The sequence below is a fragment of the Galeopterus variegatus genome, unplaced genomic scaffold, assembly GCF_000696425.1.
Source record: "Galeopterus variegatus unplaced genomic scaffold, G_variegatus-3.0.2 Scaffold1564, whole genome shotgun sequence".
Classification (NCBI taxonomy): domain Eukaryota; kingdom Metazoa; phylum Chordata; class Mammalia; order Dermoptera; family Cynocephalidae; genus Galeopterus; species Galeopterus variegatus.
In genome coordinates this window covers 123,290-145,613 of record NW_007727675.1, presented here as the reverse complement: position 1 = coordinate 145,613, position 22,324 = coordinate 123,290, and the positions used below count along the sequence as shown (strand labels likewise).

At 44.0% G+C, this 22,324-nt stretch overlaps 1 protein-coding gene across 1 annotated transcript in view; it reads right to left on the bottom strand.

The window, feature by feature from the left end:
- SLC39A11 (solute carrier family 39, member 11) overlaps positions 1-22,324 on the bottom strand; it is a gene marked incomplete at its 3' end in the record, with an annotated part of 243,513 nt that overhangs the window by 194,859 nt on the left and 26,330 nt on the right. Inside the window, exon 4 of the mRNA XM_008577694.1 lies at positions 4,827-4,985. Within this exon, the coding sequence (XP_008575916.1) occupies positions 4,827-4,985 (159 nt within the window). The remainder of the gene's footprint in view (positions 1-4,826; positions 4,986-22,324) is intronic.

Here is a 22,324-nt window from a genome sequence, read left to right as displayed (position 1 = left end):
CTTTTCCCTTTTGTGTCTGAGATATTCTTTCATGAACTAGAATAAGAATGTTAAAGATGAAGAGAATCTATGAAGAAGAGAATTACACACAAACACCCCTCAGGGGAAAAATTGCCTCTTGCAACACATGTCACTTCCAGACAGTTGTCATGTGTGGTCCCTCATAGCAGCTCCAGCCAGCTAAATAATTGACACCAGCAAAGGCTGGGTGCATATTAAAAATGTGTGCACATACTGTTTGTTTAAGTTTTCACCAGAGGTGGCATCTTGGCCATCAAAATGAGAACTCACAGAAACTGAACATGATTGGGGACTCATCAATTAAGGAGGGAGCCAAGAGGGAGGTAGTAACCACTTGCTAACCTCTCCTGTCCCCCAGGAGCTTGTCCAGGCAGTATGATTAGCCAAGTCCTCTCTGACAGACAGGAGCCTGGGACAGAGTCACAGGCACCAGCTATCTTCCCCACCCCCTGCAGTCACCGGGGCAGCCTCCTGGAGATGTCGAATACCAAGAGAGGGAAGGGAGGGGTGGGGATCACACATCTCCCAGGGAGAAGACCACCAAGATGGAAAGCAAGCTGAAAAAAGCAAGTAGCAACCACACAGACAGTGTGTTACCATTTGCTTTGCAGAAAACACACAATGATACTACATTTGCAGAGGTACATATAAACATATGTAAAAGCACAGAACAATCTAGCTCCTCAAAGATGGGGAGATTACGGGGCGGCCCGTGGCTCACTCGGGAGAGTGCGGTGCTGATAACACCAAGGCCCCGGGTTCGGATCCTATATAGGGATGGCCGGTTTGCTCACTGGGTGAGCATGGTGCTGACAACACCAAGTCAAGGGTTAAGATCCCCTTGCCAGTCATCTTTAAAAAAAAAAAAAAAAAAAAAGATGGGGAGATTACTGAGCAAACTACACGAAGATGATGGAATGTGGTCTAGGTATTAAAATGACTGTAGATAAAAATCATTTTAAATTTTAAAATAACACAAAAGAGAACGTATAGACGGATTCCCACTGTGTATAAAATGTACGCATGCGCATCCGCAAGTAAAGAGAAGGGAGATCTAAACGGAGTCAGGGTTTGTATGACTGTAAAGTTGATTTAAAGCATACTCAATACAAGCCAGTGGGGAAAGGGTTCTTATTTCAATATTTAAAAGACACAGCATAATTGGCTTTAAGAAAAAAAAAAAAAGGAAAAGACTAGAATGATATCCATTCTACCAATGACAGTGGTTGACTGGTTGGTTTTGAGAGAAGATGGGAATGGGGGAAGGACTTTCACATAAATTTTTTTTTTAATTTTTTTATAATGCAATTTTCATATTGAATTGATGTGATATTACTATGACTAAAAAGAAAGACATGAGATCTTGGGCGCACACACACTACCCTCCTACCTTCTCCACCTCGGCAACCCACCCATAGAAAATCACTGCTTTAAACCAAAGGTGAAGGCTCCCCACCTACGACCATAACTTCATAGAGAAGCAAAACTGCAAAGATCACAAAAATGTCAGTGTCACAAAAACAGCTGCCCAGTGTCCTTTCTGTTTGTCCCTAGGGCCATCCTAGAGGGAACACTGGGCTGGGGATGGCTGAAGAGCACTGCCTGTCACCGGACCCCTCGCCTGCCCTCTTCCCAGGCCTAGCAGTCTACACCTTCTTACTACGCCTGAGTCTTCCCCTCTCATTAAGACACCATTTGGCAAAGCCTCTGTAAATCCCTGTCGGTTCATTTCCCATGAGCAGTTAACCGCACGAGCCTTCTCTACTTTATTCCCAGGTAAACAAATGAAAACAAATACCCAGTTCGGAGAGCGACTTGATGCATCTGAAGTTAACAAAGGCACAACAGCTTCAACCTGACAGGCTGTTATGAGTAAAACCCTTTTCATGAGCAATATTTCGCTTTGACTCCAAAGGGAGACAAATAAGTCTGAAAGGCTGGACGCACAGAAATGGAGTTAAAAACGAATAGTCACGTGTTAACTGTTTCCTTCCCACCAGCCCAAGAGGTTTGCTGCCCCTCGGGTCCTGAATATGCAACCAGGTTGGGGGCTCTGATGTCCCCAGGCACTGGGACCTGTGCTTGAACGGCCGTGGGCAAGGATTCAAGTCAGAGCGCTGCTGCAGAATCTGACATCTCTGTCCTTCCTGGACTTCTGCAGTTGCTTATTTAACCAGGTGAAACAACACAGAGACTGATTCACTTCTGTTTACCCCGTCAAACTCCAAGCACTGTTGCAGGGGACAGGAAGGAGAGCCTGGGGTTTTCTGCAGACAGGCACCCCTTTATCCCGGGGCCTATTCCAAAGGATGGGAGCCCGTTAGTCAAAACTGCAACCAAAGCCTTTTGCTCCACCTACTTCATCCTGTTCCTGGGGCCATCTGCTGAACAGTGGGGCTTGGCCATAAGGTGGAATGAATTGGGAACTGAAAAGATCTGGAGCTAAATCTACCCATAGAACTTTCCATAGCCTTAAGAGCTACTGGTTCGTAAATTCCAAGAAAAGCGAACATACTGAAGACAGATCCTAGCCCCTGAGAAGACCGTATCCCCTGTGGGTGCTCAGTCAATACCAGACAACCACAAAGACACAAGATCAAAACCCATAAACTCAGACTCTACAACGCATCCTCCATAGATCCAAACTGTGGCCTTTTTCAGGTTTGGTGAGCAAATTAATAGAGAAACCAAGGGAAAACTTTAGCCAGGCTTAGAGGGAAGGTCAACAGACCATTTCCAAGCATGACTCTTTCAACATTTGTATTCAATGACTGTAGCAATTAGAAATAATTCTCATCTATTTATAAGATCTTCTAAGACAAATTCCCCTTCTCACGTCAATGGCAGGAATTAATTTCTTTTCAAATGTCCTAGATCAGATGTTTACTGTTGGGCTGATCTTTCTGCCAACCAGTGAGGTTCTGGGCCTTGTTGGTCATTACGCCTCTTTCTGAGGTCCTACCTCCCCTCCCCAGACAGTCACCCCCCACTCTCCAGGCATTCCTGATTTTCTGCACAGTCTATCCAGGACTTTGCCCTGGGATCTTCTCCATATTCAAAGCATATTTAAAACAAACATAAACCAAAAGATTAAAAAAAGGACAGCACAGTACAAATTGGCCGATGACTATTTACACTGCCCAGAGAAAGCCCCTACACTCAGACAGCTGATCAAATACACCCGACACCACCCCCAACCCCAGTACAAGTAGAAATGACCCATCATGATTGTAAAGAGCCCTCTGCAAGAGACTCTCTTCGAAGCCCAGTTGGGCTCAGGTGAGAAGGGCAGAAGGGGACCCAGCAGGGGCTCTGCAGAATGGCTGAGCCAGATTTCTGTCTGCTATTCAGGAGTTAAAGCCACTGGCCACAAGATCTTCCTGCCGGGCAAGTAGAATATACTCTGACTGCAAGTTCCCCCACAACCAGGGTGGATTTGAGAGCAGAATGTGCCAGCCCACACTGAGGACCTCTGGAAACTACTACCACTCCACTATATTCCACAGCAAGGAAGCCAAATGTCCAGAGTTCAAACAAACAAACAAAAAAAAATGGCAATGGTCTTTCCTCTAAGACAATATCACAACTGTCCTTCCAACCATCACATCCACCTGTCTGGTCCCGAGGATAGTCGTTCCATAACACGAGCAGTCAGTTTCTCATAAGCCCCAGGGACTAGAGGCCAGGTTCCTAAGAAGTCCTCCTTCTCTTTCTCCAGTAGGAAATTTAAGGCAAGAAAGGTGGCAGGTAGGCAGGGAAGAGAACCTCACCTACCTCCTGGGGTGCACGTCCATCGACTCCAGTGAGCCTGACTTACACCTGCCTCATCGCGATCCAACAGAAGACACATCCTTTGGCCCCACTCTCCCCCTTACAGTTCTTCCTTTACCTCCTCCTTTTCTTTCTCCCTTTTTTTAAAGCACCAGCTCAGGGGTGCTTCTGCCCACCTCTAGGACTTGCTGGGGCACAGTTTCTGGTAAGGGTGCCTGCACCTGCCACACGTTGCTATTGGCACCGACCCCTCTCCTCTACTGACAGTAGTGCATGCAGATGGCAAAGCTGCAGCCATGGCTCGTGGTGACGATCACATGGCCTGAATTTGGCTTTCTCTGCTCGGCCATCACAGCTGTACTTTGAGCTGCGGTTCATGCTGTGATTCTCTTTAAGCAAGTACAAGCTCACTCCCATGCTCACCAGAGCTATTTCAGCAAAATAAAAAAGCCTAAAATCTCCAACTCATCCCCAATTCCAGTGCCTTTTTAAACTCTTTACTTCACAATCCCTCAAGGGAGTTATCCTCAAATTGCAGGAAGGAAAACTGGAACAGAGGGACACACAACCAATAAATGGCAGAAGTGAGATCAAACCCAGAGCCCCGTCTTCCCTCCTCACACTCCTATCACCCCTGCTGACATGATGCTTGGTCAAAGGTCTTACGCTATAGCTTGGTGTGTGGTCATCTCCCTGATGCCATCATAAGCTCATTAAGGGTCATGACCACCCACTTCTCCCAGTTTTAGGTCCCATATCTACAGCACAATGTCAGCTACACTCTACATGTTTAATGAAATCTGACGTCCAAAATCTGAACTTACCAAAATGTAAATAAGGGCATGATGAGTAATACGACCAAGAGATTATTTTCTTTAAGGAAGAAATCACCATTGGATTTTCCTTGTCATCTGTTTAGACATAACTGGCTACTTAGAGACAGTAACATGTATATCGAGTTTGAACAGAAATAAGTCTATTGCACAGAGCTGGATGTATGCTGATACGACAGCCCAGAGTAGAGCAGTACTCACCAGGTGAGGCATCAGGAGGTCGGCCAGGTAGACGAAAGCAGCTCCAAGGGTGAAGCCAACAGCCACAGGGAAGAAGGCAAAGGCACCAAAGCCCCCAGAGGACGTGGCCATCTCAACCGCTGGGGCCAGCAGAGACCAATAGGAAGCTGCTAACATGACCTACGAAAGCCACAATAGCAACAAACCATTAAAGCAACTACAGCAGGCTTTCCAGAAGGGGATCTCTGTTGATCTCAATGGCCCAAACTGAACCCTACAATTTCACATGTGTTAGGCATTTAATACCAGGTGTTTTGTACTGTCCCAAACCAAAATGCCACCCCCAGGATTCCTGGAACTAATATTGTAAGGACTCAACTTTGGGTGGGTCTGAGTTGACCTTGGGAGGATGGAGTCTAGTTTGCTGTCATCTAGCCTCTAATTTAGTGGTTCCCAACCAGAGCTGATTTTGTTCTCTGGGGGACACTTGGCAATGTCTAGGTACATTTTTAGCTGTCACATTGGGAACAGAGTAGGGAGAGCTTGCTATTGGCATCTAATAAGTAGAGGCCAAGGGTAAATATCCTACAATAAATATCCTGGTAAATATCCTACAATGCACAGCATAGCCTCTGACAACAAAAAATTATCTGGCCCCAAATGTCAGGAATAACATTGCTGAGAAATCTTGTTTTAATTGAATACAGAGAGTCCCCAACTTAAGATGGCTTGACTTAATTTTTCAGCTTTACAATGACACGAGACTGTCCCAATTTTGATGTACTTCAAATTTTGAATTTTGATCTTTTCCTGGATAGCAATATGCATGCAGTACATGAGATATTCAACACTTTCATGTAAAATAGGCTTTATGTTAGATGATTTTGCCCAACCGTAGGCTAATGTAAGTGTTCTGAATACATTTAAGCTATGCTAGGCTAAACTATGATGTCTAATAGGTTAGGTGTATTAAATGCATTTTGGACTTATGATATGTTTAAATTATGATGGGTTTATCAAGACATAACTCCATCATAGGTCAAGTGACATCTGTACTTCTAAGACAAACTGCTCAGTACTTCATAAGCTCACTGCATTATAAGACAGCTCTAATAATTACAAAGTTCTTCCTTATGTAGGTATTTTAACCTATTAGCCCTAGGAATGCTCTCTAGAGAACCAAAGAATGAATCTTTTTTCTGTGACATGTGACAGCCTTTGAAATATTTGAAGACAACCAGTAATGTCATATTGGTCTCATCAGTTAATTTTCTTATCACTAAAAAGGAAGATAGAAACCAATATTTATTGATCACCCACTATTTCCAGGGACCAAACTTTACATTTGATATATTATTTTATCATCACAACAACCCAGGGAGGCAGATGTTGTTTTCTATTGTTATTTGTAGATAAAGAAATTGAATCTCAAAGTAATAAGGTAATTTGCTTAAGGTCACATAGGCAATAAGTGTCAGATCCAGGAAACTGACCAATCGGGATCATAACCAACTCAATGAGGGGAGAAACTGGAAGAGAAAAAATGAGGCTGTTCTCAAATCTCAGCAAGGTCAATTTGACAAAAGATTGTCCTGTGCTGACCAAATTAAACACTCATCTGTGGCCATTTACTCTTATAGATGCTGTGACATCTTCTTAGCAGGCGTATACCCATTTCCCATTGTCACTATATGACAGTCATCACCAACACTTAAATTGTTGAATGGGTTTCTAAAAACTACTTAATTGTGCCTTGCCTTAAAAAAAATCTGCATCGCTCATCTCCAAAATAATGTTCAGAGTGACAGAACCACGTATTACAACAGCAACAATAAAGAACATATCCATGCATCAATCCATGAATTCCCTTCTGCCAGCAGCCATCATTCACACACAGCCGCCTGCTCTGGGGCCAAATTCTCCCCCCAAACTCTTAGTGCCACCCACGGAAAACTGCACCTGCCTCCGAGGCTCCCAGGAAGAATGAAAATGCCTTATCTCAATAGGATGGGAACTGCAGTTGACCAGTTCAACGTCATGAGCCAGTGTATTAGTCTGTTTCTTTTGCTTATAACAAAGTATCTGGGGGCCGGCCTGTGGCTTACTCGGTAGAGTGCGGTGCTGATAACACCAAGGCCACGGGTTCGGATCCTATATAGGGATGGCCGGTTCGCTCACTGGCTGAGCGTGGTGCTGACAACACCAAGTCAAGGGTTAAGATCCCCTTACCGGTCATCTTTTAAGAAAAAAAAAAAAAGTATCTGGAACTGGGTGATTTATAAGGAAACAATATTTATTGCTTACAGTTTCAGAAGCTGAGAAGTCCACAGCAAAGGGAGCATATCTGGTGAGGGTCTTGGTGATGGTGACAGTGACCCGGGGGTCTTACACAGCAGAAATGGTGGAGCAGAGAGAACTTTTCTCATGTGCTCTTTTTTGAAAGCCCTCAAAACCACACCCTCGACTGCCATTATTAATCCATTCACTGCTACATGGTCCTTACAATCTAATCACCTCTTCAAGGCCCCACCTTTCAACTACCATGATAGGATTTCCCACCCTCAACAGTTACAGTGGGAATTAATTTTCTAATACGTGAACTTTGGGGGACACAATTCAATCAATCCACAGCAGCTGGGCTGTCAAAAAAGACCAATCGAAGGAAGCCTAAGGGCTCCTCCTCCCTGACACAGCCTAATCCATCCCTTTTCTAGGCTTTGTCTGATTAGCTTTGTAATTCAACAGCCCTTAGTTGCTGCCACTAATGGTAGACTCCCCACTGATGAGGAAGGACCTGCCTAGAGGCACAGAGAAGGAGAGGTCTTTGTTCCTCTTTTTAAACCTGACCTGTCCAACAACCACTCTCCCTGCATGTTTCAGGACCTCTCCTACAGTCCCACCTTCAATGACCTTAAAACCACATGATCCAGGCAAGGCCATTCACTTATCCTCTAAACCTTCCCCATGCCCCTCCCGTGACAAGGAAATACAGCGTCTGTGTCAGCATCATGTGAGGGAGGTACTTCCAGCCTCTGCTCTCATGTTCACAAAGGGCAGTCTCTTCTGCCAAAATTCCCTAATACCCCTCTGCATCACTGAGCACCAACCTTTCTCCTACCCCTGCATGTGAGAAGCCCACAATGTTCTCATGGACAAGTTATTCAGCATGAGGCAAAAAGGACGTGCCTTTCAAGGGAGGCATGTTGGGATCTGAGATGCTTGCAATGGAAAAGCATCCCAGATGGTTTGGGTGGGCCCCTCTTTGAGAATCATGGTGCTTTATCTTTCTAATCAAATCTAGGATCCGGTTGTATTTTCTTTATTTCTTTTCCTTGCCAGCCTCCTTGCCTCCCATATAAAATGGAAAATGACCAAAGAACAATCTGGAAATGGAATTAGGTTGCCTCTCTAAAATAATAGTAGGGCCCTCAAAAAAGTTATTGAAAGGACATATGTGGGAGACAAGATGACCATATCCCAATCCCCCAAACGTGGGAATATTTCACCTTCCATGGCAAAAGGGCCTCTGCAGATGTGATTAACTTAAGAGCCCTGAGATGGGAATATTATCCTGAATTATCTGAGTGGGGCCAATGGAATCACAAGGGTCCTTACAAGGGAGTAAGAAGGGTCAGAGTCAGAGAGACTGGAAGATGCTACATCACTGGCTTGAAGATGAAAAAAAGGTCACGAACCTAGAAATGCAGGTGGCCTCTAGAAACTGAAAAGCCACAGAAACAGATTCTCCTCCAAAATCCCTAGAAGGAACACAGCCCTGCTGCCACCTTGATTTCATTCCAGCTAAAACCATTTTGGACTTCTGGCCTCCAGGACTACAAGATAATATATTTGTGTTGTTTTACGTTACTACATTTGTAGTAGCTTGTTACAGCAGCAACAGGAAACTAATACAGCACATGAAGGCATACATTACCATTTTTAACTTTGTTTTTTAGAGCATTTTTAGGTTCACAGCAAAATCGAGTGGAAACTACAGAGAATTCCCATATTCCCCCTGTCCCGACATACACACAACCTCCCCCACCATCAACATGCCACACGGTGGCACATTTGATAAAACAGATGAACCCACATTGACACATCATTACCACTCAAGGTTCATAGTTTCCACTAGAGTCCACTCTTGGTGCTGTACATTCTGTGGGTTTTGAAAAATATATAATAATATGTATTTGCTATTATAGTATCATACAGAATAGTTTCGCTGCACTAAAAGTCCTCTGTGCTCTATTTGTCCCTGCTTCCCCACTGACCCCTGGAAACCCTTGATCTCTTTATTGTATCCATAGTTTTGGCTTTTCCAGAATGCCATATAGTTGGAATCATACAGGATGTACATTTTCATACTGGCTTCTTTCTTTAGTAATAATGCATTTAAGGTTCCTCCATGTCTTTTCATGGCTGGATAGCTCATTTATTTTTAGCGCTGAATAATATCCCATTGTCTAGTTGTACCACAGCTTGTTTATCCACTCAGCTACTGAAGGACATCTTGGTTTCTTCCAACCTTTGGCAATTACAAATAAAACTGCTATAAACATCCGTGTGCGGGTTTTTCTGTGGACAGAAGTTTTCAATTCATTTCGGTAAACAGATACCAAGGAATATTATTATTGAATATTACAGTAAGTATTACTTTTTAATGATCCCCCAATAGCAATGGCTTGCCTGAAACTCTCAACACTAGCAAAGTTCCTTTACATGTTAGACATTTTTTAATCTGGGTGTAGTGCCATATTAACTAGCTGACACGGGAGCAGAAAGTAGTGTATCTGATCAACCTCAGCTACCCCAAAGAAGCAGGACCTGGAAGGGGTAGGCCACAGAGGTGGGAGCGCTGGGCCCAAAACTTCAGGGAATGGGCTCCCAAGGCAAGTCTTGACAGCCGGTGCCCTTATGACCCAAGATGGCAGATAGCAAAAGTCCTCCTGCAGCTGTGACCCTGCTTATAAAGGCAAAAATATGGGCTGGCAGGGCCACCCCTGAAGACACAGATGTAACCATAAGGAGCTGACGCTGCGTACCTTTCTTTTCCCCGCCTTTGTCTATAAAAGGAATGCATAACTAGGTTTCAACATATGGGCTGGCAGGGCCACCCCTGAAGACACAGATGTAACCATAAGGAGCTGATGCTGCGTACCTTTCTTTTCCCCGCCTTTGTCTATAAAAGGAATGCATAACTAGGTTTCAACACGCATGTCAGGGGCCTCACTGTATCCCCAAAGTCCTTTTGCCTCTTTATTCCCCAAAATAAAATGAAAAGCCCAATCAACCAAACGAGCTCAGGGGAAAGCTTGCGTGGGGCCCATCCTCCAAGCTAGATGTCGCTGAGAACAAAAGAGCTCGATTTTTGCTATAGAACAGAGGAAGCTCAAGGGAGTATTTCAGCAACAACAACAAAAAACTCCTGCAAAAGAGCTAAGAAAGGAAAATTTTTTTAAAACAATTGAATGTCTAACTCAACCATTGGCTGGTTTGGCAGGTCTGACGCCCAGCTCAGAAATGTGCATGTTGGACAACAATTCTCGGGCAAGCTGATGTCTGAGAAACTGCTGCTGTTCCTCCTCCACTCCTTCCCATGCCCAGGGCTCACTCTCACCTTAGCTCTCTTCTTCACACTCTCCCTTGCATCTCGGCCACTACCATGACTTCAACTTCCATCTCGACAGATGCCCCAGTGCATGAATAAAGGAATGACTTGAGTTAATTAAAAAATTGATCTTGAGCTTGTTCACAATCGCCAAAAGATGGAAACAGCCCAAATGTCCATCAGTGAGGAATGGAGAAACATTCCATGGAAGAGCCACGAAAAGGAGCCAAGTACTGTTGCATGCTACACCATGGGTGAACCTCAAAATTATCACGCCAAGTGAAAGAAGCCAGACACAAAGGGGCACATATTCTATGATTCCATATATATGAAATACCCAAAAAATGCAAATCCATAGAGACAGAAAGCAGATTAGTGGTTGACAGTGATGGTGGGAGTGGGGACAGGGGAATGACTGCTTACTGGGTACGGGGTCTCCTTTGGGCATGATGCAAATATTTGGAAGTCATTAGAAGTGATGGGTGCACAACATTGCAAATATACTAAATGCCACTAAATTGTATACTTTAAAGTGATTAATTTTATGTTAGGTAAATTTTACCCTGATTTTTAAAAAAAGTTGAGGTTGGCCTAACCAACTGTGAAGACCATGTCTTGTATTACTGCCCCCCGCTGTGTGCTGAGCCCTCCAGCCCCCTCACCTTTGCCCCAGCCCCTCCACCCGTGACAATGTCAAAATGTCAAGACCCATCTCATATGCCCTTTCTTCCAAGCATCCTCTGCCCTTTCCCTCAATCCACATTTATAATGGGAAAATGCAGGGTTGAGAATCAGGTTCCAGTTTGAATCTTGGCTCTGCCACTTACTAGTGAGGTAGCTCTGGGCAAATAACCTAAGCTCTTTGCAGCTCGGCTGTGTCACCTGAGAGTGACACTATTTAAGAGGGTTGTTATAAGAATCACAAGAGGCATTGCATATAGCATGCCAACCCAGTTCCTGATAAGGAATGTGTAATGTACCAAGTGTTGTTTTGGATTCTTCTCTCTCCCTGATCCTGCCTTCTGTAAACACACTCCCTTCCTTTCCCCTATCTCCTTCTGTACCCCTTTTCTAGGGTGGCCCCTTTCCATCACAGTGGATTATTTGTGTCCATATTCCCCAGGGAATTTGTTCATGCCCAGGACTGGGGCTGTGCTATGAGCATCCTTGCATTCGGGCACTGCCCAACAGAATAGTTCTGGGCAGAACAGTTGTTCAATATTTGTTGCCTCTAAGTGAGTCCTCCGTCATCCCTGCTAATGAAGAGATGCCATGGGGGTGGAAAAATCAGAGCGCATGATCAGGAAGTGATTCAACGCTCATTTTTTAATCTATCACCTAAACTGTGAAGTGATTTTTACCTTCCAAATTAAGTACTCTATAGGCTCACATTCAAATGCCTTCATCCTTTGACAAACACTGGCTGAGTAATTGCTCAAAATAATGGAGTTCTGCATGGGTGTAGAAAGAAGTCAACATAGAATTTTCAAAGCTTCATGGGTAAGCCACTGAAAATCTACTAAAAGAATCACAGCCTCATTTAGAGTTGAAAAGGACTTTAAGAGACAACTTAGTCCAAATACTTCATTTAACAAATGGAAAAACTGAGACCCAAAGAGATTCAGTGGCTTTCCCAAAGCCCGAGAGCAAGCTAAAGTCATCAAAGCTGATTGCACCATCCCCAGATCAAATTAGTGCCATCCTTTATCCCTACACTGATCAAGAGTCTTTTAAGAAATCCTAAGAACTGCACAGCAAAGACCAGGTTTAAGTTATCACTTCCCCTATCAACAGGCAAAGTATCCTGGAACCAAAGTCTGGATGAATCAGCTTCAGCAACAACCTAACACAATCAATCCCATGGGCATTCCCCAATATTGTGACATAAGCTACTCCAAGAAAACCCAGCATTAGAAAAACTTTAGCAACTAATAAACAGTGCTAATGATCCTGTTAAACACTAACTTCTGGAAGATAAATCAAATTTTACAAATGTAAATCCATTTATAGCCCCTGGCTGCATTAGAGGTAGATAGGGAAACAAGCAATTAGGTAACTCATAGTACAATCCCCTCCTAAGCAGCAGAGCTAAAGCTGGGAATTTCGAAATATACATACAATCAGCATGGATGCATATCCGAGGGTTTCACACCCATGGACTCAACCAACAGTGGGTCAAAAATATTCAGGAAAAAATAAATAAATAACAATACAAAAGTAACAAATAATATAAATTTGAAACTACAGTAAAACAACTTTTTATATAGCAGTTACGTTGTATTAGGTATTATAAGTCATCTAGAGATGACTTAAAGTATACAGGAAGATGTGTGTAGGTTATATGCGAATAGTACTCCATTTTATATAAGGGATTTTAGCATCCATAGATTTTGGTATCCTCCAGGAAGGGTCCTGGAACCAGTCCCCCAGGATACTGGAAGATGACTGTATATTATGCTTTTGGTCTAGGTCTCTGAATAAAAGGCACAGCTTCCTCTACTGTAAACTACACTTTAAAATAAGAACAGTCTACACCGGCCAGCTACCAAAAAATAAAATAAAATAAGAACAATCTCAATGCAATGTGTATCCTAGATGGGATCCTGGACAGAAGAAGGACATTAGTGGGGAAACTGGTGACAGCCCAATGAAGTCTGGAGTTTAAGTAATGGTAATATACCAATGTTACTTTCTTAGCTTTGACAAACGTACCATGATTATTTATGTAAGATGTTCACATTATGGGAAACCAGATGAAGCATATACAGAAACTCCCTGTACTATTGTTGCAACTTTTCAGAAAATTTAAAATACTTCCAAAATAAAGAGCTTTATTAAAAATTAATGATAATAATAACAGATACCAAGACCTGAGAGAAGATTGAGGGATATCCTTCCAGCTGAGAGGCGTAAACCACGCAAACAAAGACTTAAAGCCAGAAGCACCCAGAGTTTGCTTTGTGGGGTCAGCAAAGTTGTGGGGTCGGCAAAGTTATGGGCCTGGGTGGTACTCAGAGCGATCTTCACAGTGTGGTACTCACAGGGGGCTTCGTGCTTTACCTCACTGAAACCCAGTCTCCCTGTGGTTCACGGAGGTTCAGAAACTCACCCAAGGACATCCAACTGGAACAGAGCCAGGATCTGCATCCCTGGCCTGATTCTAAAGCCATGCTCTTCACCCCAGAGTTACCCTCCATCTCTTGGATGTATGAAATTCTGTAATATTCACAATGTCACCTACTCACTACATCTAATCAGAGAAAAATTTCCCTCTAAATATAATGCTCAGGTATTTGCTCTGCTAATGGGAAATTCCTAGTCCATTCTGAAATATTACAAAATGTAAATTGTAGGACTTCTAGTTAAACACGGCCAATAGAACCCAAGCTGCTCGCTCTCAAATTCTTGCTAGAGTGACAGTAAAGGGTGAGAAAGATGCAAAGGCACAAAGACAACATGTTGGAAGCTAGAAGAGGGGGCAAGCAAGCATTGACCCCCGAAGAGGCCCCGAAGAGGGAAGAGACCAGAAGCAAGGCGGTTCACCCCACCGGGCTGCAGAACAGCCTCAGAGCCTTCACACATGAGCGTGCAAATGGGCCCACAAAGAGGACTGGTGGAAGCCTGGGTAAGAAACAAATGGACCCCATATTCCTCCTGTACTCCAGGAGGCCAAGCAACTGTCCCACCAGACATTCAGGGACCCCTCGCCTAGTCAAAGGTGAGGGTCCCACACTGAAAATGAGGGAAAAGTGATTGTCTACATGCTGGAATGGGGGCACCCAATGTCTTCCTGGATCTTTCTCCTGATTTCACAGTGAAAATCCTACCTCCAAAAATTCAACTTTCAGAAATGTTTCCACATGATAACATAACACCCACCTGAACTGCATGTTTCTGTCGAAGGCTCCTAAATCACAGCCTTAACACCAGAAGGCTGAAAGGAACTGGAGGAAACATTTAAAATCAGCAGATATTTGCAAGCTCCTTCTCATGTTCCTTGGGAGTAAAACTTCCCATTTCCCTTCTATAGTTCTCAAAACCTACCAAAGTTCATGGCATGATCCTTTTTCTCAAAATATCACACAACATGCCCCAGGGATCTGTACTTAATAATGCTATTAATTTCCCTCTGGTGTCAGAGGTACCAGGACAGAATAATCAAAAACAATCAGCTCAACATCTATCCCACAGCAGGCACACCTTTTCATTTCTGTTTAAGTGCTCATTTTAGAAAAATTTCAGCTTTGGAAATATAAATAAATTTGTGAACAGTTCCTTAAGGGACACGTCAGAATATTCTGGAATGACGGGAATAGTTAAGCATTTTTTTTATTATAATAATGACAGCTTAAATACTGAAAGAAAATCCAAGCCACAAAACAAAATTTCCCTCTTAATAAAAAGGGGAGAGGAAATTATTGCACATAGCTCACTTACAATGCACTGAATACCAGTATCAATTATTCCCACCTCTAAAGAAAGTGCACATCTACAGAAGACAGGAACACAGAGTTCTAAATGGCAGCACCCAACTCAGTGCCTGCTACAGAGTAGGTCCCCCTTCAATGTTTGCTGAAGTGAAGGAACATGGACTCTAACCTCAGTAAGACTACTGCATAATTAAGGAGTAGGCACAAACTTGTAATCCATAAAAATTAAGGCAGTAATTACTCCCAAAAGTACAGAAGCTAAGTAATGTCTCCAAGTTCTGTCTCCAAATCAGATAAAAAATTAATTTTTAAAAATAAATCAGCAAGTACTTAATCAGTGACTGTTACATGGCCAACATTATGGTAGACCTTGGGGGCTGGCTATGTACCATAATAAGAGAGACTACAGAGGACATCTAAAATGATAGATAAACCATCTGAAATGGTCAATGAAGTAAGTCTGCACTCATTTCAAAAAAGGAGACACAAAAGTTGTAATAAAAAGTAGAACATCAAAGAAAACACGGGGAAGGACTCTTGAAGGTTGCACATGGCTTGGAAAGGGAAATCAGGGGTGGGACCTTTCTAGCTGGGAAGAGCAGAGTGTGGGAGGCAAACAAGCCAAGCTTAGTTGTGGGAGCTGCAAAGTGATCGGGCTGGCTCAAGAAGAGGGTGTGTGTTGGGGTACAGTGAGATAGTTGGGTATAAATAAGAAGACAGGAAGAACAGCTTGGACTTCAGACAATGGGCGAGTTATTTCCAACTCTGGTTGCACAGTAGAATTAACTGGAGTTTTCAAAGTACAGATGTCAATGGCCCTCCACAACCTACTGAAGCAGAGTCACCAGGACAGGGACATCAGCACAGTGCTCTAAAGATCCACAGGTGACACTGAAGCAACTCAGCAGGACTGAGCAGGTCAGCCTTAGGCAGCCACCAAGGGGTCTTCAGGAGGGTAAAGGTGGCATTTCAGAAAGTTAACTTGGCATCAGAAAGCAGGATGGATTTAAGAAGCAGATTGGAAACCAACAGACCAGCTGATGGGCTATGAACACAATGATATGAGGTGGTGAAGAACGGAGACAGAGAGACTGGGAGGAAGGAAGGGACTTGCAGGTGACCTTCCAGAATGTCACCCACATCCATTCAATATCAAGCCACTCGATCAGAAACCAATCATGGGTGGCCACATGAATGTTGCATTGAGTCAGCTTTCAGGTTTGGCATGTCAATTATTCTGCAGGTGACCTTCCAGAATGAGGTCACCCACATCCATTCAATATCAAGCCACTCGATCAGAAACCGATCATGGGTGGCCACATGAATGTTGCATTGAGTCAGCTTTCAGGTTTGGCATGTCAATTATTAGTCATGACTCAAGCATGAATCAAATTCACATGGGGGCTATCTCTGTACCTAATTTGATTTTATCAACAAGCCTTCATAATATACCAGTTTCATGTAATTTTACAGAATTAAACCTAACAACTCAAAATTATCATCAATTACATTCAGCTTCAATTACAATTATTAATCAAAGTAGACCTGCTTGAATGATCTGACCTTCTCAGCTACACCTATCCAGTGATAATGATGGGCAGGAGCTTGGCTCACACCCTCCAAACTAGGGAAGAGCAATTTTGCATTAAAAAAAAAATCTACCCTAGGACCCAGTAATTCCTCTCCTGGATAATTGCCCAAGAGAAATGAAGAGATACATCCACACAAAGACTTACACAAGAATGTTCACAGCAACTTCGTTCATAGTAGCTTCAAATTGGAAACAATTCAAATGTCCATCAACAGAAAAATGGATAAACACATTGTAGTATATTTATAAAACGAAATACTCCTTAGCAATAAAAAATAACGAACTACAGCTATCACAGCAACATGGATGAATCTCAAAATTATTACATTCAGTGAAAGAAGACAGACAATACACTATTTATATGTATATATACACACACAGTATATATATACATATATATATATATATATAGTGTATTGTATATATATACAGTGATTCCATTTAAGCACAAGAATATGAGAAACTAATCTACGGTGATAGAAGTGGTTGCCTGGGAGGAAGGGCAGAATTAGTTTAGGGAATGGGAGTGACAGAAATATTCTTCATCTCTTTTTGGGTGGGTTACACAGGGGTATATCATTGTCAAAGCTCTCTGGGCTGACACTTTAAGATCTGGGCATATCATGGTAAATAAATTACATCCATCTTTGAAGTCTTAGGAAGGCTGCCTGCACCCCAGATTCTGATGAGCCCCGTTTGCTACATGGACAGCATATGGGTATCAGGTTCTAGGGTCCACCCATGAATGGGCCCTCTGGGGATGGCCTGGGCCATCCAAATGTAATCACTAAGTACCTGACAAAGCCCAGGCCCAGAGTGGAGAGCCAGGCCATCCTTAAACCCGAAGTACCAGCCCTATTAGACAGCACAGCAATGATACCCAAAGGGACCTTCCAGCATCCATCCTCAGTGACCACAGCTCCTTGCCTGTGAACTCCCACCCTATAGTAAGTTCCTTTAAAGAAGGACAATCACCCAAAACATATCTAGGCTTCAAATGTACTGACCAACAACCAAACTCTAATTCCTATGCCATGAAAACAGAGCTGAAAAAGAGTTACCCGCCAAGTCCAGTCCTGCTCCAAATCTAAGCTCCCATTTCCAAGTGCAATTCAGCTCAACAAACATTTGCTAAACAACCACCATGAGTGAGATGCCCACCTGGACTGGAGCACTGATTGGCAATGATAATGATCTTGGCTACACCTAAAGTACGACTGCTGTGCTCCAAAGCCAAATCATACTTATCTTTTTGTTTGACTTCGACATTCCTCTTCCACAAACTCATTACTTTGAATAACAGAAGTGCAAGTATACTAATTACTCCAGTCCTTTCAAGGCAGATTCAAATGAGCTAGATAAGAGAGGATCCCCAGAATCCTTCAGCTTGCCAAAATTATTAACTCTATGCAGACTTAAAAAAAAAAAAAAAAAAAGAGTGATGGGGGTGGAGGGTGGGGGGGCAGTATCCATATCAAACCTTTCCACCAGCTGGTCACCAAGAAAGTGAGAACGTCTTGCCCCAAGCAGCCTTCTGGTGGCACTCAGCCACCAATCCATCAGCACCCTCTCAACTTGGGTCTGTTGATGGACATCTGCACCAGCTGGTCAAGCCTCCCGCACCCCAACACCACCACACACTCCTGCCGATCCAATCTGTCCCAGATTTGGCAGCTAAGAAAGCAGCCCCCGCCAACATCTGAAGGAAGAGAGAAGGGTAAGCTGTCTGGCTCCATGGAGAGAAAACTCAAAGATCTAGGAATGAGGAACGTCTCCCACTTCACTCATCTCCCTCTAGAGAGGTGACAAACCACCAAACCACTGGCTCTGTGCTCTCCTGGCTCAAAGAAAACTAGCAGTGAGGCTCACGGGCAGGATCTTTAAGGTCAAGGAGGAGGAAATATGCCACCCTGTATTCCAAACAAAATCACGTTTCATTCCGTCACTCATGAAAACACAGGTTCTCCAGGTGTTTTCTGTCCTAACTCACCCAAAGAATGCAAGAAACGCCCATCAGTATGGCAGCAGTGACGCCTGGGAGACGGGGGCAAGAGGTAACAAGTGACAGGCAGAGTCCCAAGAGGGGACTGAATACACTAGGAAGTAGCCCCCACCTTGGGTTTCCTGACTTAGCAAATAAAAATACAGGATGCCCAGTTAAATTTGAATTTCAGCTTAACAATGAATAAGCTTTTAATATAAGTACATCTCGTGTAATATTAGGCGCATATTTAATACTAAGAATGTATTCACTATTTATCTGAAATTCAAAAATTAGCTGGGTGTCCGGTGCTTTACCTGGCAACCCTACCACCACCAGTAACTCTGGGGCATGTCCACCAGCTTCTTTCTCCCTCTCCCTCTGTATGAAAGGTAATGCAGCTTAGTGGACAGAAAGCATAACTTTGGAGTCAGACTACCTGGATTCGAATCCAAGCTCCACCATTTACCAGCTGGGCGATGTTGGTAAGAGATTAACCTCTCCTCCAGGGCTACTATTCTTTCATATGTAAAATGGCATTGATAATAGAAATAATAGTAACATTCATAAATAAAACGGAATTAATAACAATAATATTAACATAAAGAGGAACTTTCTTAATCCTCCTAACCAAGTGTTAGGTACTATTGTTATTCCTGTTTCTCATATGGGGAAACTGAGGTACAGAGAGGTTTAGGAGTTGAAAAAAGGTCATATAGGAAGTAAGCGGCAGAGACAAGATTCAAACCCAGCCAGTGTGGCCCCTGTGTCCCTGCTCTTGACTGTAACACCGTCCTACTGTAGAGGAGAAATTTACTTTAACATATGCCATCTGCTTCTGTACCTGTGCTTGCTAAAAACAAATAAGTGAACAAGGTAGCATAACTAACGCCATTTTAAACTACTCTGCCATTTCAGGCCAAGGCTGGAAAGTCCCTATGAGGGACAGCCCAGCTATACCAGGAAGGGCATGACTGCCCAAAGTACACCCAGTTCCAGGAACTGTCTAACCAGTTCCTTATCTATGGGCCACCTGGCCTAACCGTAAAAGGGGTGGGTTATTGGTCAATTCCCCAGTTCCTCGTCTGTGTTCCACCCCACTGAAAGCCACCAATAGATTTAAAAGTCACCTCAGGTGACCAATAAGCTGTGTACAACTCATCCTGTTGCCAGAGTCTGCCTACCAAACTGTATAAAAAGTGCTTGTGTTAAGAGCTTGGGGCCGCTTCTGTCCTGAAGACGGAGCGACCCCAGCACTACCTCCCAGACGTGGTGCTTATCTCCTAGGGTTGTTATAAGGATTAAATGAGATTATGCATGTAAAATATTTAGCACAAAAACTGGTCCTTCTATGCTAGACACTACGTATGTTTATTATGTCTCTATTTTTACTATTATTACAGCTACTGACTTGAGAAAAAGAAGTGGAATCAAAGCCTTATGACCTACAAGCTGGAGTTTGTAGGGCATTTAAGCCCAATTAACCCATTCTGAAAACAGTATAAATGCATGTGTCTGTGAATAGATAATAAAATAATGTGCTGAGTGACCATGGGTCCATATACACAACACATGACGAGAGGGAGTTGTGCCCTGCAGCCAAAGGGCCCCCTCGATCTTCCCCCACAGATTGCTGATGCTCTGAATTTCAGTCCAATTCAATAATATGTACAGGCGGGCAACTATCTGTACACAGGTCAGTGCACAAAGAACTGTGTCCCCAACTGTGGGGACAGTCAGCAAGGAGTTGGGTCTCAGCGGCCAGGAGCTGGGGGTTTTGGGGAGGGCAGGATGGGACACCATGAGGCCAAGTGCACAGCGGCACTCCGGGAGAATCTAGAGAGGGATTGGGGCAGGGGCTTCAACTGGAGGGATCTGGGCAAGACTTTAGAGTTGCTCAGAAAGATGCATGAGGCTGAGAGGAGGGCTGGGAGAGGGAGCAGACGGGAGCGGGGCGTTCCAGGAGCAGCAGGACAGGTTCAGGGATCAGGACAGGTCAAGGCGAAGCACAGGTATGTGTGGACATGTAACAGGACGAAGTGTGGAAAGGAGATGGGATCATGCCAGGGAGAGTCGGGAACGCTATGCTGAGACGTTCAGACGTCATTCAGTAAGAAAGAGGGAGCCATGGAGAACTTCAGGACACAGGGTGTTCAAGGATCTCCGATGTGACTTAGGAAGATGATTCTAGGGGCAGTATTAATGAATTCAGAAAACATTTATCAAGTGCCTACTCTCTGCCAGGCACTGAGGATTGTAATGAACAAGACAGCAAAATGTTCTGCCCGGGGGGAAGTTACACTCTAGTAAGAGCAGATGGGCAATAAACAAGAAAGCAAATAAATAAAAAATGCAGAGAATGATGAATGATAGGAAGGAAATTAAACAATATCCTGTGAGGGAGAGTGACGGGGAGGAGACATTTTACTTGGGTAGTCAGGGAAAGCATCTCTGAGGAGGTGACATTGGAGCCAAAACTTCAGTGATGAGAATGAGCCACTGTGCACTTCTAAGTAGAGAAAACAGCAAGCAAAATTCCTAAGGGCAGAACAAGCTTGGTCTGTTTGTGGCAAAAAAAAAAAAAAGAAAGAAAGAAATATATGACTACGGCTGAAACATAGTGACCACAGCAAGGAGGGTCACCAGAGGAGAGGGGAAGGAGGACAGGGTCCTCCGGACCACGGGGGAGTTAGGATTGTGTTCCTGGAGCAGGGAGTGGTGTGGAGTGATGTGCATTTACAAAAGCTGGCTTTGCTTCAGCAGACAAAGCAGTGCCCATGGGTGCAGGGGGCTGTGGGGGGAGGGGTGAGTAGATGGAGATGGGGAAGCAGAGAAGCTAGCCAGAGGGCCCTTTCAGGAGCTCCACGTGAGGTGACGATGGTCTAAGCCAGGTGGCAGCAGTGCAGGTGGAGAACAGTGCTCATATTTGGGATGCATTTGTTGGAGGACAAGGCAGGCTTGTCAATGAAGCAGATGAGGCAGGGTCCAGTGAAAGTGTATTCATTTCCTGTGGCTGCCGTAACAGCACACCCCAAACTGGGGGGCTTAAAACAACAGAAATGTATTCTCTCACAGTTCTGGGGGCCGGACGTCCAAAATCAAGGTGTAGGCTGGGCCATGCTCCCTCTAAAGGGACAAATCCGTCCTGGCCTCTTCCAGCCTCCAGTGGCTGCCAGCAATCCTTGGTGTTACCTGGCTTATTATAGACACATCACTCCAGTCACGTGGCATCTTTACCCTGTGTCCCTGTGCCCAAACTTCCCTCTTATAAAGGCACCAAGCATATTGGGTTCAAAGCCCACCCTAATGCAGTATGACCTCATTTTAACTTGACTGCATCCACAAAGACCCCATATCCAACTCAGGTCACATTCACAGGCTCTGCGTAGACAGGAATTTGGGGGCAGGGAGCAGAGGGGTGCACTATGCAACCCAGGACAGACAGGAATTGAGATGACTTCCAGGTTGGGGCCTGTGCAGTGTGGTGATAGAAGGTGACATCATTGAATGAGAAGAGAAACCTGGGAAAAGCAGGTTTGGAGGGTAAGATGGGGGCGGAAGCAAGGTGGGGCAGTCAAGAGTTCTCTGTTGAGGCCGGCCCGTGGCTCACTTGGTAGAGTGCGGTGCTGATAACACCAAGGCCACGGGTTCGGATCCTATATAGGGATGGCCGGTTTGCTCACTGGCTGAGCGTGGTGCTGACAACACCAAGCCAAGGGTTGAGATCCCCTTACCGGTCATCTTTTAAAAAAAAAATAAATAAATAAAATATATATAAACTAGGAAAAGAATGTAAATAGTCAAGTCATCACAAAAGAAATGCCAAAGGGTACCAAATTACTGAGGACACGTTTAACATCACTTGTAATCAAAGAAAAATCAGGAAAAACTACCAGGCTTAGGGCA